The sequence below is a fragment of the Bos taurus genome, chromosome 12 (assembly GCF_002263795.3).
Source record: "Bos taurus isolate L1 Dominette 01449 registration number 42190680 breed Hereford chromosome 12, ARS-UCD2.0, whole genome shotgun sequence".
In the NCBI taxonomy this organism is placed as follows: Eukaryota; Metazoa; Chordata; class Mammalia; order Artiodactyla; family Bovidae; genus Bos; species Bos taurus.
Genome location: NC_037339.1, coordinates 36520349 through 36541472, shown reverse-complemented (window position 1 = coordinate 36541472; position 21124 = coordinate 36520349). Strand labels below are relative to the sequence as shown.

The 21124-nt window shown below is 38.6% G+C and overlaps 2 protein-coding genes across 9 annotated transcripts in view; one reads left to right on the top strand and one right to left on the bottom strand.

Moving 5' to 3' along the window:
* Nucleotides 1–17338, top strand: part of RNF17 (ring finger protein 17) — a 110706-nt gene extending 93368 nt beyond the window's left edge. For all 3 annotated transcript variants that reach the window (XM_002691869.6, XM_059892247.1, XM_059892248.1), the window contains 9 exons: nucleotides 1521–1601; nucleotides 3893–4018; nucleotides 5119–5175; nucleotides 7203–7319; nucleotides 8471–8639; nucleotides 10335–10470; nucleotides 12320–12509; nucleotides 16560–16659; nucleotides 17118–17338. In XM_002691869.6, coding sequence (XP_002691915.3) covers nucleotides 1521–1601; nucleotides 3893–4018; nucleotides 5119–5175; nucleotides 7203–7319; nucleotides 8471–8639; nucleotides 10335–10470; nucleotides 12320–12509; nucleotides 16560–16658 — 975 coding nt within the window. In that variant the 3' untranslated portion in view covers nucleotide 16659; nucleotides 17118–17338. The remainder of the gene's footprint in view (nucleotides 1–1520; nucleotides 1602–3892; nucleotides 4019–5118; nucleotides 5176–7202; nucleotides 7320–8470; nucleotides 8640–10334; nucleotides 10471–12319; nucleotides 12510–16559; nucleotides 16660–17117) is intronic.
* A 2801-nt stretch (nucleotides 17339–20139) lies between these two features.
* The window catches only part of CENPJ (centromere protein J), a 47271-nt gene continuing 46286 nt past the window's right edge, over nucleotides 20140–21124 (bottom strand). For all 6 annotated transcript variants that reach the window (XM_059892251.1, XM_059892249.1, XM_002691852.6 and 3 more), the window contains one exon: nucleotides 20140–20503. In XM_059892251.1, coding sequence (XP_059748234.1) covers nucleotides 20308–20503 — 196 coding nt within the window. In that variant the 3' untranslated portion in view covers nucleotides 20140–20307. The remainder of the gene's footprint in view (nucleotides 20504–21124) is intronic.

The following is a 21124-nucleotide window of genomic DNA, read 5'->3' as shown; positions in this document are numbered from 1 at the left end:
AGGCATTGGGAGCAGCTTAGCTGAGTGGTTTTAGCTTAGCATCACTGGTGACACAGCAGCAAAGATGTGCACCAAAAATGCAGATCCAGAGAACTGACAGATAAGGATCTGCTTCCAGATGTTCACTCACAGGGCACTGGAACTAAGCTGGGACTTCTCATGGGCTTTTGGCAGAAAGCCCCTGTTCTGCCTATGTGAACCTCAACATAAAAGGTAACAGTCACTTCCCTGCTGGCTCAGAAGTAAAGAATCTGCCTGCAATGTGAGAGACCTGGATTCCATCCCTGGAGGGGAATGGTTACCCGCTCCAGTATTCTTGCCTGGAGAATTCCATGGACTGAGGAGCCTGGTGGGCTGCAGTCTGTGGGATCGCAAAGAGTTGGACACAACTGAGCAACTAACACTTTCACTCTCATTGTAGTCATTATACAAACACTGCATTGACATGTTGGTCTTTTTTTTTAAGTTTTATGATTTTTTTTTTTAGGGCTTCCCTGTAGTTCAAACAGTAAAGCATCTTCCTGCAACGCAGGAGACCCAGTTTCAATCCCTGTGTTGGGCAGATCCCCTGGAGAAGGAAATGGCAATCCACTCCAGTATTCTTGCCTGGAGAATCCCATGGACAGAGGAGCCTGGTGGACTACAGTCCGTGGGATCACAAAGAGCTGGACATGACTGAGCAACCAGCACCATCACTAAACATGCTGTTTTTGGGGATGTAGGTTTATATTTTTAAATCATAAAATGCTTTAAGAGAATAATATTTGAGGAGCCTGATACCAATTGTTAGTTTCTTTTTTAATTATTTTAATTGGAGGCTAATTACTTTACAATATTGTAGTGGTTTTTGCCAAACATCGACATGAATCAGCCATGGGTGCCCGTGTTCCCCATCCAGAAACCCCCTCCCACCTCCCTCCCCATCCCATCCCCCAGGGTCATCCCAGTGTACCAGCCCTGAGCACCCTGTCTCATGCATCGAACCTGGACCAGTGATCCACTTCACATATGATAGTATACACATTTCAACACTACCTTTCAAATCATGCCACCCTTGCCTTCTTCCCACAGAGTCCAAAAGACTGTGCTTTATCTGTGTCTCTTCTGCTGTCTTGCATATAGGGTCATCGTTACCATTTTTGTAAATTCATATATATGCGTCAGTATACTGTATTGGTGTTTTTCTTTCTGACTTACTTCACTCTGTGTAATAGGCTCCAGTTTCATCCACCTCATTAGAACTGATTCAAATGCATTCTTTTTAATGGCTGAGTAATATTCCATTGTATGTATGTACCACACCTTTCTTATCCATTTGTCTGCCAGTGGACATCTAGGTTGCTTCCAAATTATTAGTTTCTTAAGATTTTTTTTTTATTATACACCCATGATTCTCTCTACAAACTGCCTGTATATTTTGTCCTCCTCTAGTGTTATCTGTTTATGGCTACTTTTATGTAGGTTCATCTACTTTCTGCTCTTATCTTGTGAAAGAACCTGAGTTTATTAATCTCAAATAGGTTGGGAATGTCTGGCAACCAGATGCAGTAGAACTCCTTCAGGAGCTGCTTTCAAAGAGAGAGGTGGAAATTCACATTATGGTAATTTGTATTTAAAGTATATATCATTGATTTAGTTTATCTGTCATAAAGCGTTACAGGTAACATAATTTGTGAGATTTTTTTAATGAATAACTATGTTCCTATGGGATTGTAAACTACTCATTAATATAGAAGAAGTTACCACTTTGGTTCTTAGGCTCCTTTTAAATAAAACTAATTTTGAGAAAGTTCCTGAGAACTTCCCAGAAGCAAGAAAGTCAGTAATTTGGAAGATCCCTTATTAACAACTTACTTTGACATGGGAGGAAATGGAGCTGTTTATAATAACACACATGATAGTTTTCAGGATGGTGCTGTGTGTGTAGCACTATGTTAGGTGCAGGTAATTCTCATCGTCAAAGGCCTTGTCTACTTAGTGAAACAGTGAGACACAGGACAAAAACCTGAAGACTACACCACAAAGAACTTGCTGGGAACTGGTGACTGGTAAAAACAGTGAAGTGTAATAGGAATGTAGGAATGGGAAAGTCAGTGAAGTTCTCCTGACCAGGGAAATGCAGTGTTCAGGTAGGCAAAGGGACAGAAATGGACATGTCTTGAGGAGATGTGTTTGCTACAACAGTGGAAGTTTTGTGAGGAACAGTGGTGGGAATAGCGTGTACGAGAAGCAGACATCAGTCAGGAGGCCCGTTGGAGGTTCCTGAGCAGTGAGGTAAAGAGAAGATTAACGGGGATCTTGTTTGAGGATTCCAGTAGGAAGATATAAAACCGTAAGGAAGTATTTCTCTACGAAAGGTGTGATGATAGGCTGACAAAGATCTTAAAAGAGCAACGGACGCAAATAAGATGGTGGAGAAGCCTGTACGGTTGTTCACAGCCTCTGTGGGCTGTCATGGAGGTGTCTCAGAGATGGCACTGTTGAGTTTATGCAGGTGGCTTACTTTGCTTCTTGGCTTAGCCTTGGAGAACAGCATGGAGTGTACCAAAGGCCCTCAATTTCTCAGAAACCATGCTGGTGCTGCCCGCATCCCTGCCACTGTAGCTGACCTCCCCCAGAAGTGCCACTCTGCCTGACAACTGATGGCACTGACCGGGTGCTTCTTACCTGCTGGACACTGTCTTTGGGCTTGCAGGTGCAGCAAGAGTCAGAGTCCAGTCTTCGTTGAGCTTCCATTTTAGTGATGGGAAACAAAATATATACACACACACAAACACACACATATAGGGAGGGGTGGGCAGGGGAGGGATGACATTTTAATACAGTGGTCAGGAAAGACATCCCTAAAAAGATAAAACTTGATTAAAACTTTTAAATGGTGAGAAGAGACGCCGTGCGGATAGCAGAACGGTGCAGAGAGCTCTAGGCCAAAGATGCGTGGAGCCTTCAGGGAGCGGGAGCAGACTGGAAAGGAGCTGGAGTAGAGAGCTCAGAGAGCTGCAGTGGATGTGATCTGACCTCATGTTGTGCTGTTTTCATTGTGAATGGTGGAAACTGGACAGGAGAGAGAGGTATAAGCAGGCGATCTGCTGGGAGGCAGTACACTAACTCAGCAGAGACCTGAGTTTGGACCAAGCTGGTATCAAGTGAGGGATGGTCAGCTCATCCTCAGATGCATGTTAGGTACCTGATATCTGTAAATGGACCCATGAGTTTTAAAACCATTATAGGACTCCTGGACTTGTTAATTTCTTCTGATTCCTGCTGTTTGGGGATTTTTAACTAAATTTCATTGCTTTACCCCTGAGCATACTTTTTCATTCTTCTTCTACTTACTATAAATTATTAGTATCATCTAGAGACGAAGTATAGGAAAATGCGATGGCACCCCACTCCGGTACTCTTGCCTGGAAAATCCCATGGACGGAGGAGCCTGGTGGGCTGCAGTCCATGGGGTCGTGAAGAGTCAGACATGACTGAGCGACTTCACTTTCACTTTTCACTTCCATGCATTGGAGAAGGAAATGGCAACCCACTCCAGTGTTCTTGCCTGGAGAATCCCAGGGACAGCAGAGCCTGGTGGGCTGCCGTCTATGGGGTCACACAGAGTCGGAAATGACTGAAGTGACTTAGCAGCAGCAGCAGAGATGATGTATAAAATTTTCTGATAACTACGTTATAGGCATGTAAATGTATTTTATAACAACCAAAGTAGTAGAATTATTGCTTCATTATCTGCCAAAATACCAGGAAGGAAATTTTACAGAATGAGTCACTAGTCAAACAAGTAATACTGTGATTGTCAGAAGTCCAATTCCATTTTTCCTGAATATAAAGTTTTAATCTTCAGACTGTTTTTATAGTAATGATCTCCTTTATTGAACTTAAATAGGAACTACCAGAAAATCCATGGGAGAAATTATCTATTCATCTCTATTTTGATGGAATGTCACTTTCTTACTTTTTGGCACACCATAAATATTGTACTTTTGAACAATCTGAGGAAATATTTAAGGAAGTAAGTAAAGTATGTTTCTGTAAAAATGTATACTATAAAGGAAAATATGGTGAAAATTTGTCATATTTTGTCTCATGCCTCAAGTCTTCCATATAGTCCTACATGTCTGATTTGTTAAGAGAGCCTAGAGGATTTGTAATTCTTTATTGAGAAAGCTTTATAAATGTCCTAAAAAAAACTTTTCAATTGCACTAAAATTCACTTAATATTTCTGTATCTTCAAACCTAATAAGCAGCTCATGTTCTCTGGCATTGTTTGAATGCAGATGTGAATGATAAAATCATAATGAAATTCGCTGCCAGAAATTGACTCCCAAGATAAAATGTTTTTTCCTCATATTTGATATTATAACATTTCCCTCCTTTTGCCTACTTGTAGGAACTCAGAGCCAGATTTTAAGCTTAGCTTCAGTAAACAGCCCATTCCAGTTGGCTGGTGCCTCTGTGTTTAATATCTTTAAAAAAAATTGGCCTGTTATAGATATGGTTTCATATTGCAGGCTGCCACAAATATTTTATCGAAATAGGGTACACACCATAAATAATAGCATGAACATTTTATATAGCAAGATATTGTTAGACTTACAATTCACTTATTAGGTTTTCAAATATTCATTTTACCTGTAGTACACAACCAGACAGTGGGTGGTCAGTGCAGTGAAGGAAATTACTTTTTTCTCTCAAATGGAAAACTATTACATAACTTTGTACACATAATCCACACAGCCAGCTATTTCTGTTGAGCAGAGAAGTGTATGGTTTGTGTGCGTGTGTGCCCCTGTGTGTTTGTGTAAGTGTTTCATCTGTTCATCATTTAGTCTTTGCCAGATGTATGTACTCTTCACTGTGGCCATTTAAAATGAAAGGTAAGAGCTCCCACTCTTACAAACTAATTACAGTTGTTAACATGCTTCTGGCATAATTTGAGGATTCTTCTTATTGCAATATTAAATTACTCAAAACACTAAATTTTCCCATAGTTAAGTGAAAATGAATGCCAACAAGAACATGCACACAGTTTTTGTGGGATGAAATATGAAAGTGTCTTAAAACAATATTATATAGGTAAAGTTTTCATTGATAATACTATATTATTTCAGAATCCAACAGATTACAATAAAAAGTATGAGGAAGAGAGATGGGAAATAAGGTTTGAGGTAAGTTTCAGTCTAAATATTTTGAAAATTTGGATACTTCAATACGAAGAATCTCATTCAAAATCAGGAAGTAAGCATTTTCTTCTGTAACAGCTTTATTGAGATAATTTATATACCATAAAATTTAACTTTTTAAAGTGTACAAGTCAGTGGTTTTTTAACCTATTCACAGAGTTTTGTAATCATTATAGCTATCTAATTCCACAACATTTCATCTCAAAGAGAAGCCCCACACCAGCAGCAATCACTTCCTACCCCCCTCCACCCCCCAGTTTCCTGGAAACTGTCTCTGTGGGTTTGCCTGTCCTGGACGTTTCATAGAAAGTGAATTATATAGTACATAGTCCTTTTTTACTGGCTTCTTTCATTGACCATAATGTTTGCAAGGTTGAATCATGTTGTATGTGTCCTTTTTATTGTTGAATAATATCCCTTTATATGGATATACCACATTTTGTTTATCCATTCATCAGTTGATGGACATTTGGATTGTTTTTACCTTTACAGATAGTAAAGAAAGCTACTATGAACATTTGTGTACAAATTTTTAAGTGAATGTTGGTTTTTACTCCTCTTGAGTATAGACCTAGAAGTGGAATTACTAAGTCATGAGAATTACAGAGTCATATGACTATGTTTACCATTTTAAGAAACTGTGAAACTTATCCAAATGACTACAATAATTTACTTTAGTACTAGTATTGTACAAGGGTTCCATTTTCTCCATATCCTCACCAACACTTGTTATCTTGACTTGTTTCCTAGCCATCTTAGGATAGGTATGAAGATACAAGTCCCTTATCAGACATGATTTGCAGATATTTCTCTCATTCTGTGGGTTGTCCTTTCACTTTCTTGATGATATCTGTTGAAGCGCCAAAGTTTTAAATATTGGTGAATCCAGTTTATCCTGAAGTCCAGTTTAAATAAAAATGGATAAAAGGATAAACAAAATTAAAAAATTTTTATTTTGTCACTTGTGCTTTTTGCTGTGCAGAAAGTGTTTTGATAAGTAAAATTTTATGATTTATAACTAGAATTTAATTCCTATAAGGACTTCGCTGGTGGTCCAGTGGCTAAGACTCTGCACTCCCAAATGCAAGGGGCGCTGGGTCAATCCCTGGTCAGGAAACCTAGACCCCCACATGCTGCATCTAGACCCAGCCAGCCAAATAAAAAAACTTACAAAAATAATTTCTATAATTATAAAAATAACATATGCTTGTTGTAAAGTGTTTTGTAACAAATCAGTAAAATTTTAACAGTGGATAGTCACTTTTTGCTGAAATCAGCTGAGTGATTCAAGTATGTTTTGTTTTGCCACCAGTTTGGAATTGTTACATAATAAGTGAGTCTACAAATTTGAATGTGATTATTTTACTATTTATACTGAGTACCATATTCAGGATTTTTATAAGTTAATAAAAGTCACCTATATTTTTTATATATATTTGCTTTTAACAACTGCTGACTGCCGTGATCCTCTTTGGAATCATATAACTTTTAATTATTCTTTATCCTTTTATAGAGCTTAAGGGAGAGCACACTTTTCTGATGATTTTTAACTTAAATCTTCTTTTGGCATTTCATATATTATTTTAGTTTTTATTATAAAATACATACTCTAAAAATGAATGCAGTACTACAGAAATGTGAAAAGGAAAGAAGTTGCCCCCATTCTACACCTCACACACCCCAGTCCCACTGAGCAGTGTCAGTTTGTTAACCATTCTTCTAAAATGTTATGTGTATGTGTAAATATTATAATAATATGTAAAGAAACATTCCTGTGGTGGGGGGGCGGGGGCGGTAGTTAACATCTTTTTTTTTTTAGGCAGGAGACAAAAGCATTCTAAAGATCTTTTGATTGCCTACCACATTTTGGTCCTGCTACAACAAAATTGTTTTGTGATAGTCTCAGCTAGCTTTTTGTTAAGAAAGTAAACTGGCATTGTAATGAACTTTAATAATGTAGTGGCTTTCTGTAATAGTCATTCTGAAATTTGAATTTATTTGTGCTGTTTTAGGATTTGCTTTTGCCTGAAACAGAGACTCCTATTTTACCACCATATTTGTCTTCATCTCTACCTCCCCCTGAGGAACTCTATGCTGTTCAAGTAAAGCACGTTGTCTCACCCAGTGAAGTATGTAATTTCAGTAACACTGTTGGTTATGGTCTTAACTTTAGGATGGATTCTTCACATTTCTATCTTCCTGACTTTATTAACAATTGCTGACCTCTAGTTTACCTACCCTATAGTTTCTTCTTCAAACATCTGTTTATACTTAGTAAGGCAACTGTTTCTTAATCACTTTTGGGTTTTCCCAGTAATGTATAGCTCTTTAAATCAAATATTTAGATTTTTAAGTTTGGATTTACTGCCACGGAAGAAATCTCAGACATCTCATTCCCCTGTCCTCTTCCTACATTGAACTTAATTAAGTACGCTTTACCCTGCTCTGTTTTTTCATACTATTTATCACCTTCTAACACACCACCACTTTCTTACTATGTCTGTTTACATCTCCCTACTAGAATGTAATTCCATGAAGATAGGGATTTTTGTGTTTTGGGCACTGGTATGTCCCTGGAATACCTAGAATGCTGCCTGATGCATAGTAGGCACTCAATAAATATTGACTGAGTGAATAAGTACACTAAAGAAAATTCATTTATATATACTTGACTAGCAAGAGAAAAAGAAATGACAGATTAAGTGGCAGAGCAGTCCTTCAGCTGTTCTTACACAGTAAACTATTCCTTCACAAGCAAGGAGAATTTGCTCCATAATTTCATCAGGGAACATAGTAGTGTAACCTATTGTTGGTTTTTATAATGATTTTTAACTAGTTATTATTGTTGCAGAACAAATTACCCCAAATTTAGCAGCTTAAAACAACACACGTGAAAGTCAGGAATCCAGGGTCTCAAGGTTGCAGTCAAGGTGTGGGAAGAGGGGTATGTTACTGCAGGATCCAATTCCAGAGCTTGGTGCTGGGCTCCTGCTCTGTGGGCCTCTCCTGGGCCTGCTAACATGCATGTGCGTGCCCCCTGGCGGGCCAGGCACCACCAAGGCAGAGGCCACATCTTTTACAGTCTAAGCTCAGTAGTCACATACCATCATGGTATGGCATTTTTCAGCCACAGAGAACAAGTCTGGTTTGATATGAGGACTTAACTCCATAAGGACCATGAGGCCATTATTGGAGGCTTTCCTGCAGTACTTTTGCCCATATCTTGAATACGAAAAGTTACAGAATTTGAATGTTTTTCCCTTCCCTTCCCCCAACTCAGGTATATATTTGCCTTGATTCTGTCGAAAGTTGTAGTTTGTTTAACCAGCACAGTGACACAGAAGACAGTGGAGTCGGCTGGGAATCTGAGCCAGAGAGCCTCGAGGAGGCACTGCGGAGGTTCAATAAGAGTATGGAGACATTCCCTCCTTTGACAGACTTCAGAACAGGTACCAGTCTTTCAGGAAAGTGGGATTCCTAATGAAATCATTGTTTTGTTTCAATGTTGATGAGATTGAGTTGTTTCTAAGGTTAACTGGTATTTTTATTGCCCTCACTTTATACACTTGGCCTCATGTTTTAGGGCACTTTGATTTTCCAAAGCTCAGGCCACCTGTGAACACTTGATTGCATGAAGATGGCTTTTCTGAGCTTGAGGTTTTGCCAGTAGCTCAAAATTTTGAGTTGTTATTTAGACCTAAATGGCACTTAATTTCATTACAAGCCACCTAAATAGAGAATCTTGGTGTGAGGGCAGGGGAATTCATATTCTGTCCTGTCCTGTCAGGATAGACGAAATTGTGCTTTTTCCCTTTCTAATATATATTACCATCCTTTATTAAATACATGGAATTCTTCTACGAGGAAAATGCATTTCGTTACCTGTGTTGACAGTTCCTGAAATACTGAGTGGTGTCTGTACATTTTATCCATGTCATGTATAGAGGTACGTTCATCCTTGTAGTTTTTACTTATCAGAGGATACTTTAGCAAAGGAAAGCTAGAGCCTAATGTCTTTATCTGCTACTTAATAAGATTTTAATCACTTATGACCCATGTTTGGCTGATAAACAACACTTGCCCTTTTCCCTGCCTGGAAAGTTCTGGAATGTATAGCAGGACCTCTGCTCTACTTTCCCCTACCGCAGGTCTTCTTCCCTGGTGCTCTTCCTTCCCCACCCGTCAACCTCCCTCCCCTACCCTGCCCTCTCCACCACCTCCTCTCCCTTGCCTCCTCTCCTAGGAAGGGGCACTGTGAGCAGGAATACTTTGTACTGCAGTGTCCCCAGCTTTTGAGGAAGGCAACTTGCATGAGTAGGTGCTTATAAATATTTGTTGAATGAGTGAAAAAATAAGCTCATTATCATATTTTCTTTTTGTAAACTAATTTATAGTCTAGAAGAAACAATTCCTTCTTCGTGTTCTTCTCTCAAGGGAAGTTACACAATCTGTGCATGATACGGTAATTCATGGAGCTATCTATACATATATTTGTGCATTTTTCTATAGTTATTCTGGAATTAAAGTTAAGTATGCATACGTGAAAGTTGATTCATAAGCAAGTGCCTATTAAATACATATGGAATCTATATTAAAGGAGTTAAATAAGGAATTTGTGTGGGTAAGATGTTGAGGATATGTGGTCAGAGTGGGTTGGGAGTATACGGTTCAGAACCTTGTAAACTGCAGTCTAAGAACTTGGTACTGCAAACAGTTAAGATGCCATTGAAAAATGTTAAACTAGAGAGTAATGGAATTGCATTGGAGGAGGGGAAAATTAAAAGTAGGAATAATAGAACCCATTTTACTATCCTTCGCAGAAGACAGCTGCCCAAAAGAAAAAAATTGGGGGCATATAAGAAGTGGGAGGAGAGGGAGGATGGTCTAAGCCATGGGAGGTAGAACTAGGAACTCTGAGAAAGGGATAAATGTCTTCAAACATTTTCCTAATTTAGGAATTAGGAAAACAGGGTATATAAACAGAAAAAAAAGAGCACAAGCCAACATATGGCTGTTTAGTGTTTAATTCTGAATAACAGGTATATGGGGATTATGTCTTCTTTGTACTTTACTGTATTTCAAAGCATGTATATTTTTAAGAAAATAAAAGGCAATGTAATTCCCCTCTTTTTCTGTCTTTTCAGAAATGCCTTGCCTTGCAGAATATGATGATGGCTTATGGTATAGAGCAAAGATTGTTTCCATTAAAGAATTTAATCCTCTAGCTGTCCTGGTACAATTTGTTGATTATGGATCAACTGAAAAGCTGACAGTAAACAGGTTAAAAAACAAAAAAGTAAACTTAGTCTATTTTTTTTTAATAATTAAAAATATTTTACTTCAAAAAGCTATTTTAGAGCTACTATGGGGAGTTTGTTTTTACTCTAAAAGTTATTCTTTATTGTGGTAAGATGTACATAACAAAATTTACTGTATCAAAGTTTTTAATGTAAAAAAAATTATTGTCATCCATTTTTAAGTATACAATTAATTGACATTAAATACATTCACAGTGTTGTACAACCACGCTATTGTCCATTTTCACAACTTTTTCATAATCCCAAACAAAAACTCTGGACCCCTTAGTAACATTCTGTTCCCTTTCTCTCAGCTCCCAGTGAGTCCTCTTCTGCTCTGTATGAATCTACTTAAATTCTTCATACAAACATAATGATATAATATTTGCCTTTTTATGTCTGGCTTATTTTACTTAGAATAACGTTTTCAGAGTTCATCCAGTTGTAGCTTGTCAGAATTTCATTATTTTTACAATTAAGTAATATTCCATTGTACATATACACCACATTTTGTTTATTCATCTCTTGATGGACACTTGGTATGTGAATAATACTTTGTGAACACTGACATAAAAAGAAGATCCATTTAAATTCCAGCTTTCAACTGTTTTAAGATATGTACCTCGAAATGGAATTGCAGGATCACATGGTAATTTCATGTTTAACTTTTTGAGGAAATGCCAAAGTTTTCCATATCAGCTATACTATTTAACATTTTTACCAGCAACACACAGGAGTTCCATTTTCTCCACATCCTTGCCAACACTGTTATTTTTCCAAGTTTTGTTGTTATTTGTAATTATTTTTTTAATAATGATATAATATGCATATAAAATCTATCATCTTAACCATTTTTAAATGTATAGTTAAGTAGTGTTAACTCAATTTACATGGTTAGTGCAACCAATCTCCAGAACTCTCTTCATTTTCAAAACTGAATCTAACTTTGTACCCATTAAATGATTCCACATTGTCCCTTCATCCAGCCCATCGGCCACCATTCTGCTTTCCACCTCTATGAACTTGATTATTGTAGGAATATCTCACATCTTTTTCTGTCTTATTTCACTTAGCATAATGTCAAGGATCAACCATGTTATAGCATGTGTTAGAAATTTCTTCCTTTTTACAGCTGAATAATATTCCATCATATGTATTTAACACATTTTATTTATCCACACACCCATCAGTGGATATTTGACTACTGTGAATGATGTTATGAAAATGTACATACAAATAACTCTTTACAACCCTGCTTTCAGTATACTGAGAAGTGGAGTCACTGGATAATATGCTAATTATTATTAGTATTTGGAGGAACCACCAAACTTCCCCAGCAGCATTTTACATTCCCACCAAATGTCCAAGGATTCCAGTTTCTGTCTATATCCTCACTAACACTTGTTATCTTCTGGGCGGTATTTTGGGTTTTTTTTAATAGTAGCCATGCTAATGGGTATGAGGTGATATCATATATGGCTTTCATTGGCATTTCCCTGATGATTAGTGATGTTGAACATCTTTTCATGTGCTTGTTGGCCATTTACAGCTCTTTGGAGAAATATCATTTTTAACGTGAACATATTTTCTCTCATTCTGCAAGGTGCCTTTTCACTCTATTGATTGTGCCTTTTGCATAGTTTTAAGTTTTGATATAACTGAATTTTCTTCTTCTGTTGCCTGTGCTCTTGGTGTCATATCAAAGAAATCACCGCCAAATCCAACATCATAAAGTTTTCCCCTAATTGTGACATTAACATTTTTTTAAATAGGTTTTTTTTAATTATTCTTAAAAAAAAAATTTTTTTAATTTTAGAATTTCTTTGTGACAGACTGCGTCAAATCCCTCTTCATCTTATGCAGTATCCAGCCCGAGCCATAAAGGTTCTCTTGGCAGGGTTTAAACCACCCTTGAGAGATGTAGGAAAGACAAGAATACCATATTGTCCGAAGTGGAGCATGGAAGCATTGTGGGCCATGATAGACTGTCTACAAGGAAAACAGCTTTATGCTTCTTCCATGGTAAGTATCTGTCTTAACTGACCAAGATTCTTTTGAAGGTATTTCAAGGATCCTTAGTAATTTTCTAAAGTGCTTTACATGTAAAATGCTTTAAAGTTTATAATGCTGTAAATACTATAGGATTAATTTTAAGGCTGCTTCAAACAATGTCTTAGTTTTATATAATTTATACTTAAGCTTTTGATTAGCCCTCCAATGATATAAAATATCAGGGATGTAATGACTAAGATATAAAATGATCCAGATGAATATTCTATAACTAAAGAACAGATAAGTCAATGAGGTTCTCAAGGCAAGAATACTGCAGTGGTTTGCCATTCCCTTCTCCAGGGGACCACATTCTGTCAGACCTCTCCACCATGACCTGTCCATCTTGGGTGGCCCCAAACGGCATGGCTTAGTTTCATTGATTTAGACAAGGCTGTGGTCCGTGTGATCAGATTGGCTAGTTGTCTGTGATTGTGGTTTCAGTGTCTGCCCTCTGATCCCCTCTCTCAATGCCTACCTTCTTACTTGGGTTTCTCTTACCTTGGACGTGGGGTATCTCTTCATGGCTGCTCCAGCAAAGCACAGCCGCTGATCCTTACAGCAGCTGAAGTCAAGCGGGCCTTAGGAAGCATCACTACGAACAAAGCTAGTGGAGGTGATGGAATTCCAGTTGAGCTATTTCAAACCCTAAAAGATGATGGTGTGAAAGTGCTGCACTCAATACGCCAGCAAATTTGGAAAACTCAGCAGTGGCCACAGGACTGGAAAAAGTCAGTTTTCATTTCAATCCCAAAGAAAGGCAATGCCAAAGAATGCTCAAACTACTGCACAATTTCACTCATCTCACACACTAGTAAAGTGATGCTTAAAATTCTCCAAGCCAGGCTTCACCAATATGTGAACCATGAACTTCCAGAAGTTCAAGCTGGTTTTAGAAAAGGCAGATGAACCAGAGATCAAATTGTCAACATTTGCTGGATCATCGAAAAAGCAAGAGAGTTCCAGAAAAACATCTATTTCTGCTTTATTGACTATGCCAAAGCCTTTGACTGTGTGGATCACAATAAACTGTGGAAAATTCTGAAAGAGATGGGAATACCAGACCACCTGACCTGCCTCTTGAGAAACCTATATGCAGGTCAGGAAGCACCAGTTAGAACTGGACATGGAGCAACAGACTGGTTCCAAATAGGAAAAGGAGTACGTCAAGGCTGTATATTGTCACCCTGCTTGTTTAACTTCTATGCAGAGTACATCATGAGAAACGCTGGGCTGGAAGAAGCACAAGCTGGAATCAAGACTGCCGGGAGAAATGTCAATAACCTCAGATATGCAGATGACACCACCCTTATGGCAGAAAGTTAAGAACTAAAGAGTCTCTTGATGAAAGTGAAAGAGGAGAGTGAAGAAGTTGGCTTACAGCTCAACATTCAGAAAACTTAAGATCATGGCACCTGGTCCCATCACTTAATGGCAAATAGATGGGGAAACAGTGGCTGACTTCATTTTTCCAGGCTCCACAATCACTGTAGATGGTGATTGCAGCCATGAAATTAAAAAACACTTACTCCTTGGAAGAAACGTTATGACCAACCTAGATAGCATATTAAAAAGTGGAGACATTACTTTTGTCAACAGAGGTCCGTCTAGTCAAGGCTGTGGTTTTTCCAGTGGTCATGTATGGATGTGAGATTTGGACTATAAAGAAACCTGAGCGCCAAAGAATTGATGCTTTTGAACTGTGGTGTTGAGAAGACTCTTGAGAGTCCCTTGGACTGTGAGATCCAACCAGTCCATCCTAAAGGAGATCAGTCCTGGATGTTTATTGGGAGGACTGAGGTTAAAGCTGAAACTCCAATACTTTGGTTACCTGATGTGAAGAGTTGACTCATTTGAAAAGACCCTGATGCTGGGAAAGACTGAGGACAGAAGGAGAAGGGGATAACAGAGGATGAGATGGTTGGATGGCATCACCAACTCAATGGACATGGGTTTGGGTGGACTCCAGGAGTTGGTGATGGACAGGGAGGCCTGGTGTGCTGCGGTTCATGGGGTCGCAAAGAGTCAGACACAACTGAGCAACTGAACTGAAGTCAATGACACTGTTTCCACTGTTTCCCCATCTATTTCCCATGAAGTGATGGGACCAGATGCCATGATCTTAGTTTTCTGAATGTTGAGCTGTAAGCCAACTTTTTCACTCTCCTCTTTCACTTTCATCAAGAGGCTTTTTAGTTCCTTTTCACTTTCTGCCATAAGGGTGGTGTCATCTGCATATCTGAGTTATTGATATTTCTCCTGGCAATCTTGCAGATGGTGATTGCAGCCATGAAATTAAGACGCTTACTCCTTGGAAGGAAAGTTATGACCAACCTAGATAGCATATTGAAAAGCAGAGACATTACTTTGCCAACAAAGGTCGGTCTAGTCAAGGCTGTGGTTTTTCCAGAAGTTACGTATGGATGTGAGAGTTGGACTGTCAAGAAAGCTGAGCGCCAAAGAATTGATGTTTTTGAACTGTGGTGTTGGAGAAGACTCTTGAGAGTCCCTTGGACTGCAAGGAGATCCAACCAGTCGATTCTAAAGGAGATCAGTCCTGGGTGTTCTTTGGAAGGACTGATGCTAAAGCTGAAACTCTGGTACTTTGGTTACCTCATGCAAAGAGTTGACTCTATTGGAAAAGACTCTGATGTTGGGAGGGATTGGGGGCAGGAGAAGGGGACGACAGAGGATGAGATGGCTGGATGGCATCACCGACTCGATGGACATGAGTTTGAGTGAACTCTGGGATTTGGTGATGGACAGGGAGGCCTGGTGTGCTGCAATTCATGGGGTCGCAAAGTGTCTGACACGACTGAGCGACTGAACTGAACTGAGTTCAGTGAGGGAACGTGTAAACCATTAATACAAGTAGAATGAATGAAGTGTTATCAAACAAGTACAGGTATTTGGGGGTGAGACGTAGGGAGAAGCAGGAATGATTTCTATTTGAAGAGATTGGAATATGGTATTTGAGCCCCTGCCCAGTAGAGTACCACAGGGGAAAAGTAACATTTAAACTGCGTCCTAAAAGTTGGAAAAATTAGAACGGAATTGTGGTCAAAATCAGAGAAAGTGGTTTTCAGAGTACTCATACTAAGTTTGAATTGTTTAATGTAGTAGAACTGTATGAAAAGGTTCAAATAAGAAAACCCAGGTCATGCTCAGTATTAATATGCTTTCTACTTTAGAGGCTTAGACACAAAAGGGAGACCCACAGACTCTGACCTGTACCCATGTTTAATAACACAGCTGTTTTAAAACTGGAAAATTATACACCAAAACTCTGCTGTTTTTAAGTGTCATAAAATCTAGTATTTATATATTTTATGTATTATAAAATCTAATATTTTATATATTTAAATATTACAAAATCTTCTGGAATGACAACACAAGTGGTGCAGCAGCTCTCCCTTTAGATGCAAACATGTTCTTCAGTTCAGCTTCATCCTCACCACTGTTGTTTCAGCCCAACTTGCTCTGATTTGAGGACCTGAGATTTGGGGATTTCTGATATATTGGCTGTGGCAAAAATGAGCTCTTAATGTAGTAGTGCGGTTATTAGAAAGTGCTTTTTGAAAATCTCTGTACATATCACACTCCTGTGTGTGCAGTAGTGTAAAGAGCTTATGCAAGGTTTCTCTCAAGAAGCCAGTGAAAATACTAGCAGACCAAGTAAGTGTTCTTACAAATACATGTGTATGCACCTCATGAACAACAATCAAAATGTGGTGTGTGCATAAAGGTATGCTTTATGTGTACAGTGCAAATGAATTTTAACAAGGAAGGTACTATGAGAGCCCACTGGCTCAATCCAGGAAAACTTTGGGGATGAGTTCCATTTCAAATAAAGAAGACAGAAAGAATGGAATTTAGCAAGAAACCATCACAAATACCTTTGAAAGGACATAGTACAAATTTATAAACAAACTTAGAGAATGCCTTGTCTCTCTTGCCAGCTGTAGGAGGAACAGGCAGCAAAGACATGATGGTATTTTCTTGACAAAGATCTTTTCATTTTAGGCTCAGGTACCAGAACAAATGGTGACTTTATATGAAGATAAACAGTATCCAATTCATATGTCATTAGTAGAAATGGGGCTTGCAGACCGAGATGAATGATGTAAGTACCATGATTTCTTGTTCATCCTTACGGTCAGCTTCAGGCACAGCACTGACACAGCAGAGGTTCACATTGTTTCTCAAAGGAATGACAACCAAGCTCAATAAGAATCTCTCTTCTAGGTTTCTCCTTAATAAGCCCTTCTAAACTACTGAGTGTCAGTATCAGAAAGGTTCCATAGTTGTGAAAATGCTGGGATTGAACAGCTGTCCTGATTGATCATGGTACCAAATAGTTTTGGGGCGTAAGGAGGAGACCAGCACTGAAAATAATTCAAGCTCATAACTCTTACCTCTGCATACGGTACTACTGGATAACCAGTGTCCTAATAACAAACATTATTAGGGTTAATCGGTAAACAGCTCACACTCTATTCATTCACATAAGTGTAACACACGATTTAGTAACTAGATTTGAACATTAAGCACAGGTTTAAAATAACACATTCTGTTTTTCAGGTATACAGTACAGAGCATCTGTAGCAGCCCAGAAGAAAGTTTTCTGTTACAGTGTAGACCATTTCAGGCTTATTTCCTTCACTTGTTCTGCAATATTGCTGGGCTTTTTTTTTTTTTCCTTCCTTACATGTTGAACTGTTAAGAACTGTTTGAAAAAAGTTAATAAATATTTGCTTTCCTGTTTGAAAAAAGTTAATAAATATTTGCTTTCCAAGTATTTACTTATTTTAATTTTTATATTTTAGCCACATTAGGAAAAATATTTCCTATATATTCAGTTTAAGAAATAAGACACTGTCAGCACAGGTGTAGGCACCTGTTCTACCCTTCCCCAATCATTCTCTTACCTACAAACGAGGTGAATACTGTGAGTTTGGCATTTATTGTGCTTATATACCTTGGAGAAGGGCATGGCAACCCACTCCAGTATTCTTGCCTGGAGAATCCCATGGACAGAGGAGCCTGGTGGGCTACAGTCCATGTGGTTGCAAAGAGTAGAACACGACTGAAGCAACTTAGCACATGCTTATATATGTCTTTATAATTTTACTGTATATGTAAGCATCCATAAACAATATATAGTTCCGTATATTTTTTTAAGTATCACACAGTTGCCTTTCCCCCTACTTAAGAGTCTTTTATCCACACTGATATGCATAGCTGTTTTATTCACTTGCATTGTTACATCCCTCTATGCACATAATTTATTCTGTTAGATCTTGAGGTTGTTACCAGTTTTTTCTCAATTAGAGTTATTCTACAGTAAGACCCTCTCTGTACCTATGAGTGGTTTTCTAGTGAATATACTAATGGAATTTACTAAGTCCTGAGGTAATTGTTTTTCAAACTAACTCTACCATTAGTAGTCTTGAGTTCCTTGCTGACATGCAGTGTGGCCAGACCATTATTAGCCAGTTTATGATACAAGAGATACATCATTTTTGTCATATGCATTCACTGGTTTAGTTGCTTGTTTATTGCTCATTCATATCTTTTGTAATTTTAACTAGTAAGGCTTCTTAATGTATTTGGGTTATTAATCCTTTGTCAGATATGTGTATCTTTTCCTAGTCTGTGACTTTTCTTTTTGGGGTATCTTTGGACAAACTTTTGACTCATTAACCTTTAAGATTTGTGCTGTATCTCATTTAAAAGTCTTTCTCAAGGGTGGACCTTGTGATCTAGGGGTTAGAATTTGGCACATTCACTGACGTGACCTGAGTTCATTCCTGGGTTGGGGAACCTGAGATCCCAGAAGCTGTACAGCATGGGCCCCCCAACCAGAAACAAAAATGGCTTTCTATCCTGAGGTTAAGTCGCTCAGTTGTGTCCGACTTTTGCAACCCCATGAATTGCAGCATGCCAGGCCTCCCTGTCCATCACCAACTCCAAGAGTTCACCCAAACTCATGTCCATCGAGTCGGTGATGCCATCCAGCCATCTCATCCTCTGTTGTCCCCTTCTCTTCCTGCCCCCAGTCCCTCCCAGCATCAGTCTTTTCCAGTGAGTCAACTCTTTGCATGAGGTGGCCAAATTATTGGAGTTTCAGCTTTAGCATCATTCCTTCCAAAGAACACCCAGGACTGATCTCCTTTAGAATCGACTGGTTGGATCTCCTTGCAGTCCAAGGGACTCTCAAGAGTCTTCTCTAACACCACAGTTCAAAAGCATCAATTCTTTGGTGCTCAGCTTTCTTCACAGTCCAACTTTCACATCCATACATGACCACTGGAAAAACCACAGCCTTGACTAGACCGACCTTTGTTGGCAAAGTAATGTCTCTGCTTTTCAATATGCTATCTAGGTTGGTCATAACTTTCCTTCCAAGGAGTAAGCGTCTTTTAATTTCATGGCTGCAATCACCATTTGCAGTGATTTTGGAGCCCAAAAAAATAAAGTCTGACACTGTTTCCCCATCTATTTCCCATGAAGTGATGGGACCAGATGCCATGATCTTAGTTTTCTGAATGTTGAGCTTTAAGCCAGCTTTTTCACTCTCCTCTTTCACTTTCATCAAGAGGCTTTTTAGTTCCTCTTCACTTTTCTGCCATAAGGGTGGTGTCATCTGCATATCTAAGGTTATTGACATTTCTCCCGGCAGTCTTGATTCCAGCTTGTGCTTCTTCCAGCCCAGCGTTTCTCATGATGTACTCTGCATAGAAGTTAAACAAGCAGGGTGACAATATACAGCCTTGACGTACTCCTTTCCCTATTTGGAACCAATCTGTTGTTCATGTCCAGTTCTAACTGGTGCTTCCTGATCTGCATATAGGTTTCTCAAGAGGCAGGTCAGGTGGTCTGATATTCCCATCTCTTTCAGAATTTTCCACAGTTTATTTTGATCCACACAGTCAAAGGCTTTGGCATAGTCAATAGAGCAGAAATAGATGTTTTTCTGGAACTCTCTTGCTTTTTCGATGATCCAGCGAATGTTGACAATTTGATCTCTGGTTCATCTGCCTTTTCTAAAACCAGCTTTTCTAAATCCTGAGGTTACGTAAATATAATTCCTTATTTTCTCTGAAAACTTATAACACTGCCTGGTTGTTTCTCAGGCCCCGCCTTTCTCACGTGTCCTGTTTTGACCAGGTATCACCCTCATTACAGCTGCTTTGTCCTCCCATGAGATCTGCACTAGCAGAATGAACTCTTCCTACCTGTTTGACTGATTGACTTACTTCTATATTCCGTTTTCACTTCGCATTCTTTGACCTTGGTGGTAGATATTATAATGCTTTAATTTCAGCACTGATTGAGTATAGTAATAGTGAGTGGAGAAATGATTCCTCCTTCAGTGATGTTTCTGAGCATAACCTTGATAGGGCTGACAGGCAGTAGGAAAATCTGTGTGATAAAAACTATGTGATACTGTATTTCTTGTACTTCCTGGTTTTCATAGCCATCACCAACCACAGAAAGCATCCCCTTATTAAAGTCTATGCTGCTTATGACCATAGGAGACAAGGGAGGTGAATTAAAAATGAAAGCTGCCCTGTTCATTTCAAACATAAAAAGCAAGAAGTTTTATACTCCAAAGTCTTTTCTATTTATTTATATACACACACAGATGCGCACACACACAGAATATATAAATTAAACCACAGAATCCACAAGAAATGTACATTTCTTTTTAACAAGAAAATCAAGTTAGTGTCATTTCATGATGAGTCACATTGAGTCAGACTGAGTTTCATGACAGTTTTGTGTCCATGAGAACATTACCATCCTTGTCTTTCATCCTTACTCGACCAGATGTATACTTGGTCTCCTGATGCCCGTTTGTGTACACAGTTTTCACAGTGCCGTCTGGATACTCCCGTCTCTTGAACTGGGCCGTATGCAGTTCTCTTTGGCCATTATTAAACTCTATGATTTTGTTGCCATCTCTGTAAATTTTAAATAGAATTTAATTCCTTTATAAAAACATGAAGATTACAGCAGGAGAAATCTGGCAGTTACTCCTTCTCCAAGAATATCCTTGGTCCTTATTTTAAGGATAATGTCCCATTATAAAACAAAGCTAGGGTGCAAAGTTGAGAAGTTCTCAACTTCTCAACACAGAATGTTTTTCTCTATTTTGGTTATTTCTCAAATTTCATATGAACACATATGTGGCTCTCTGCCACATACAAAGGTTAGAGAGCCACTGCTCTAGTAAACGTGTGGCCCTATGGTGTCTGCATCACCCATGAGCTCACTAGAAATGCCAATTATTTGAGTGGGGCCCAGCAACAAGCCCTTGAACAGTCCCTCCAGATTCAGATGCACCCTGAAGTTTGAAAACCACTGCTGTAAGTGAAAAACAAAAATAGCACAATTACCCTGAATGAATTGCACATTCAAAAACTGCTAAGAGAATAAAAGTTTTTATCACAAGAAAAACATGTAATTATGTGTAATGATGGATGTTAACTAGACTTTTGTGATCATTCTGCTATACAAATATCTAGTAAATTTTTGTGGTACACCTGAAACTAATGTCATATGTCAGTTACACCTCAATTTAA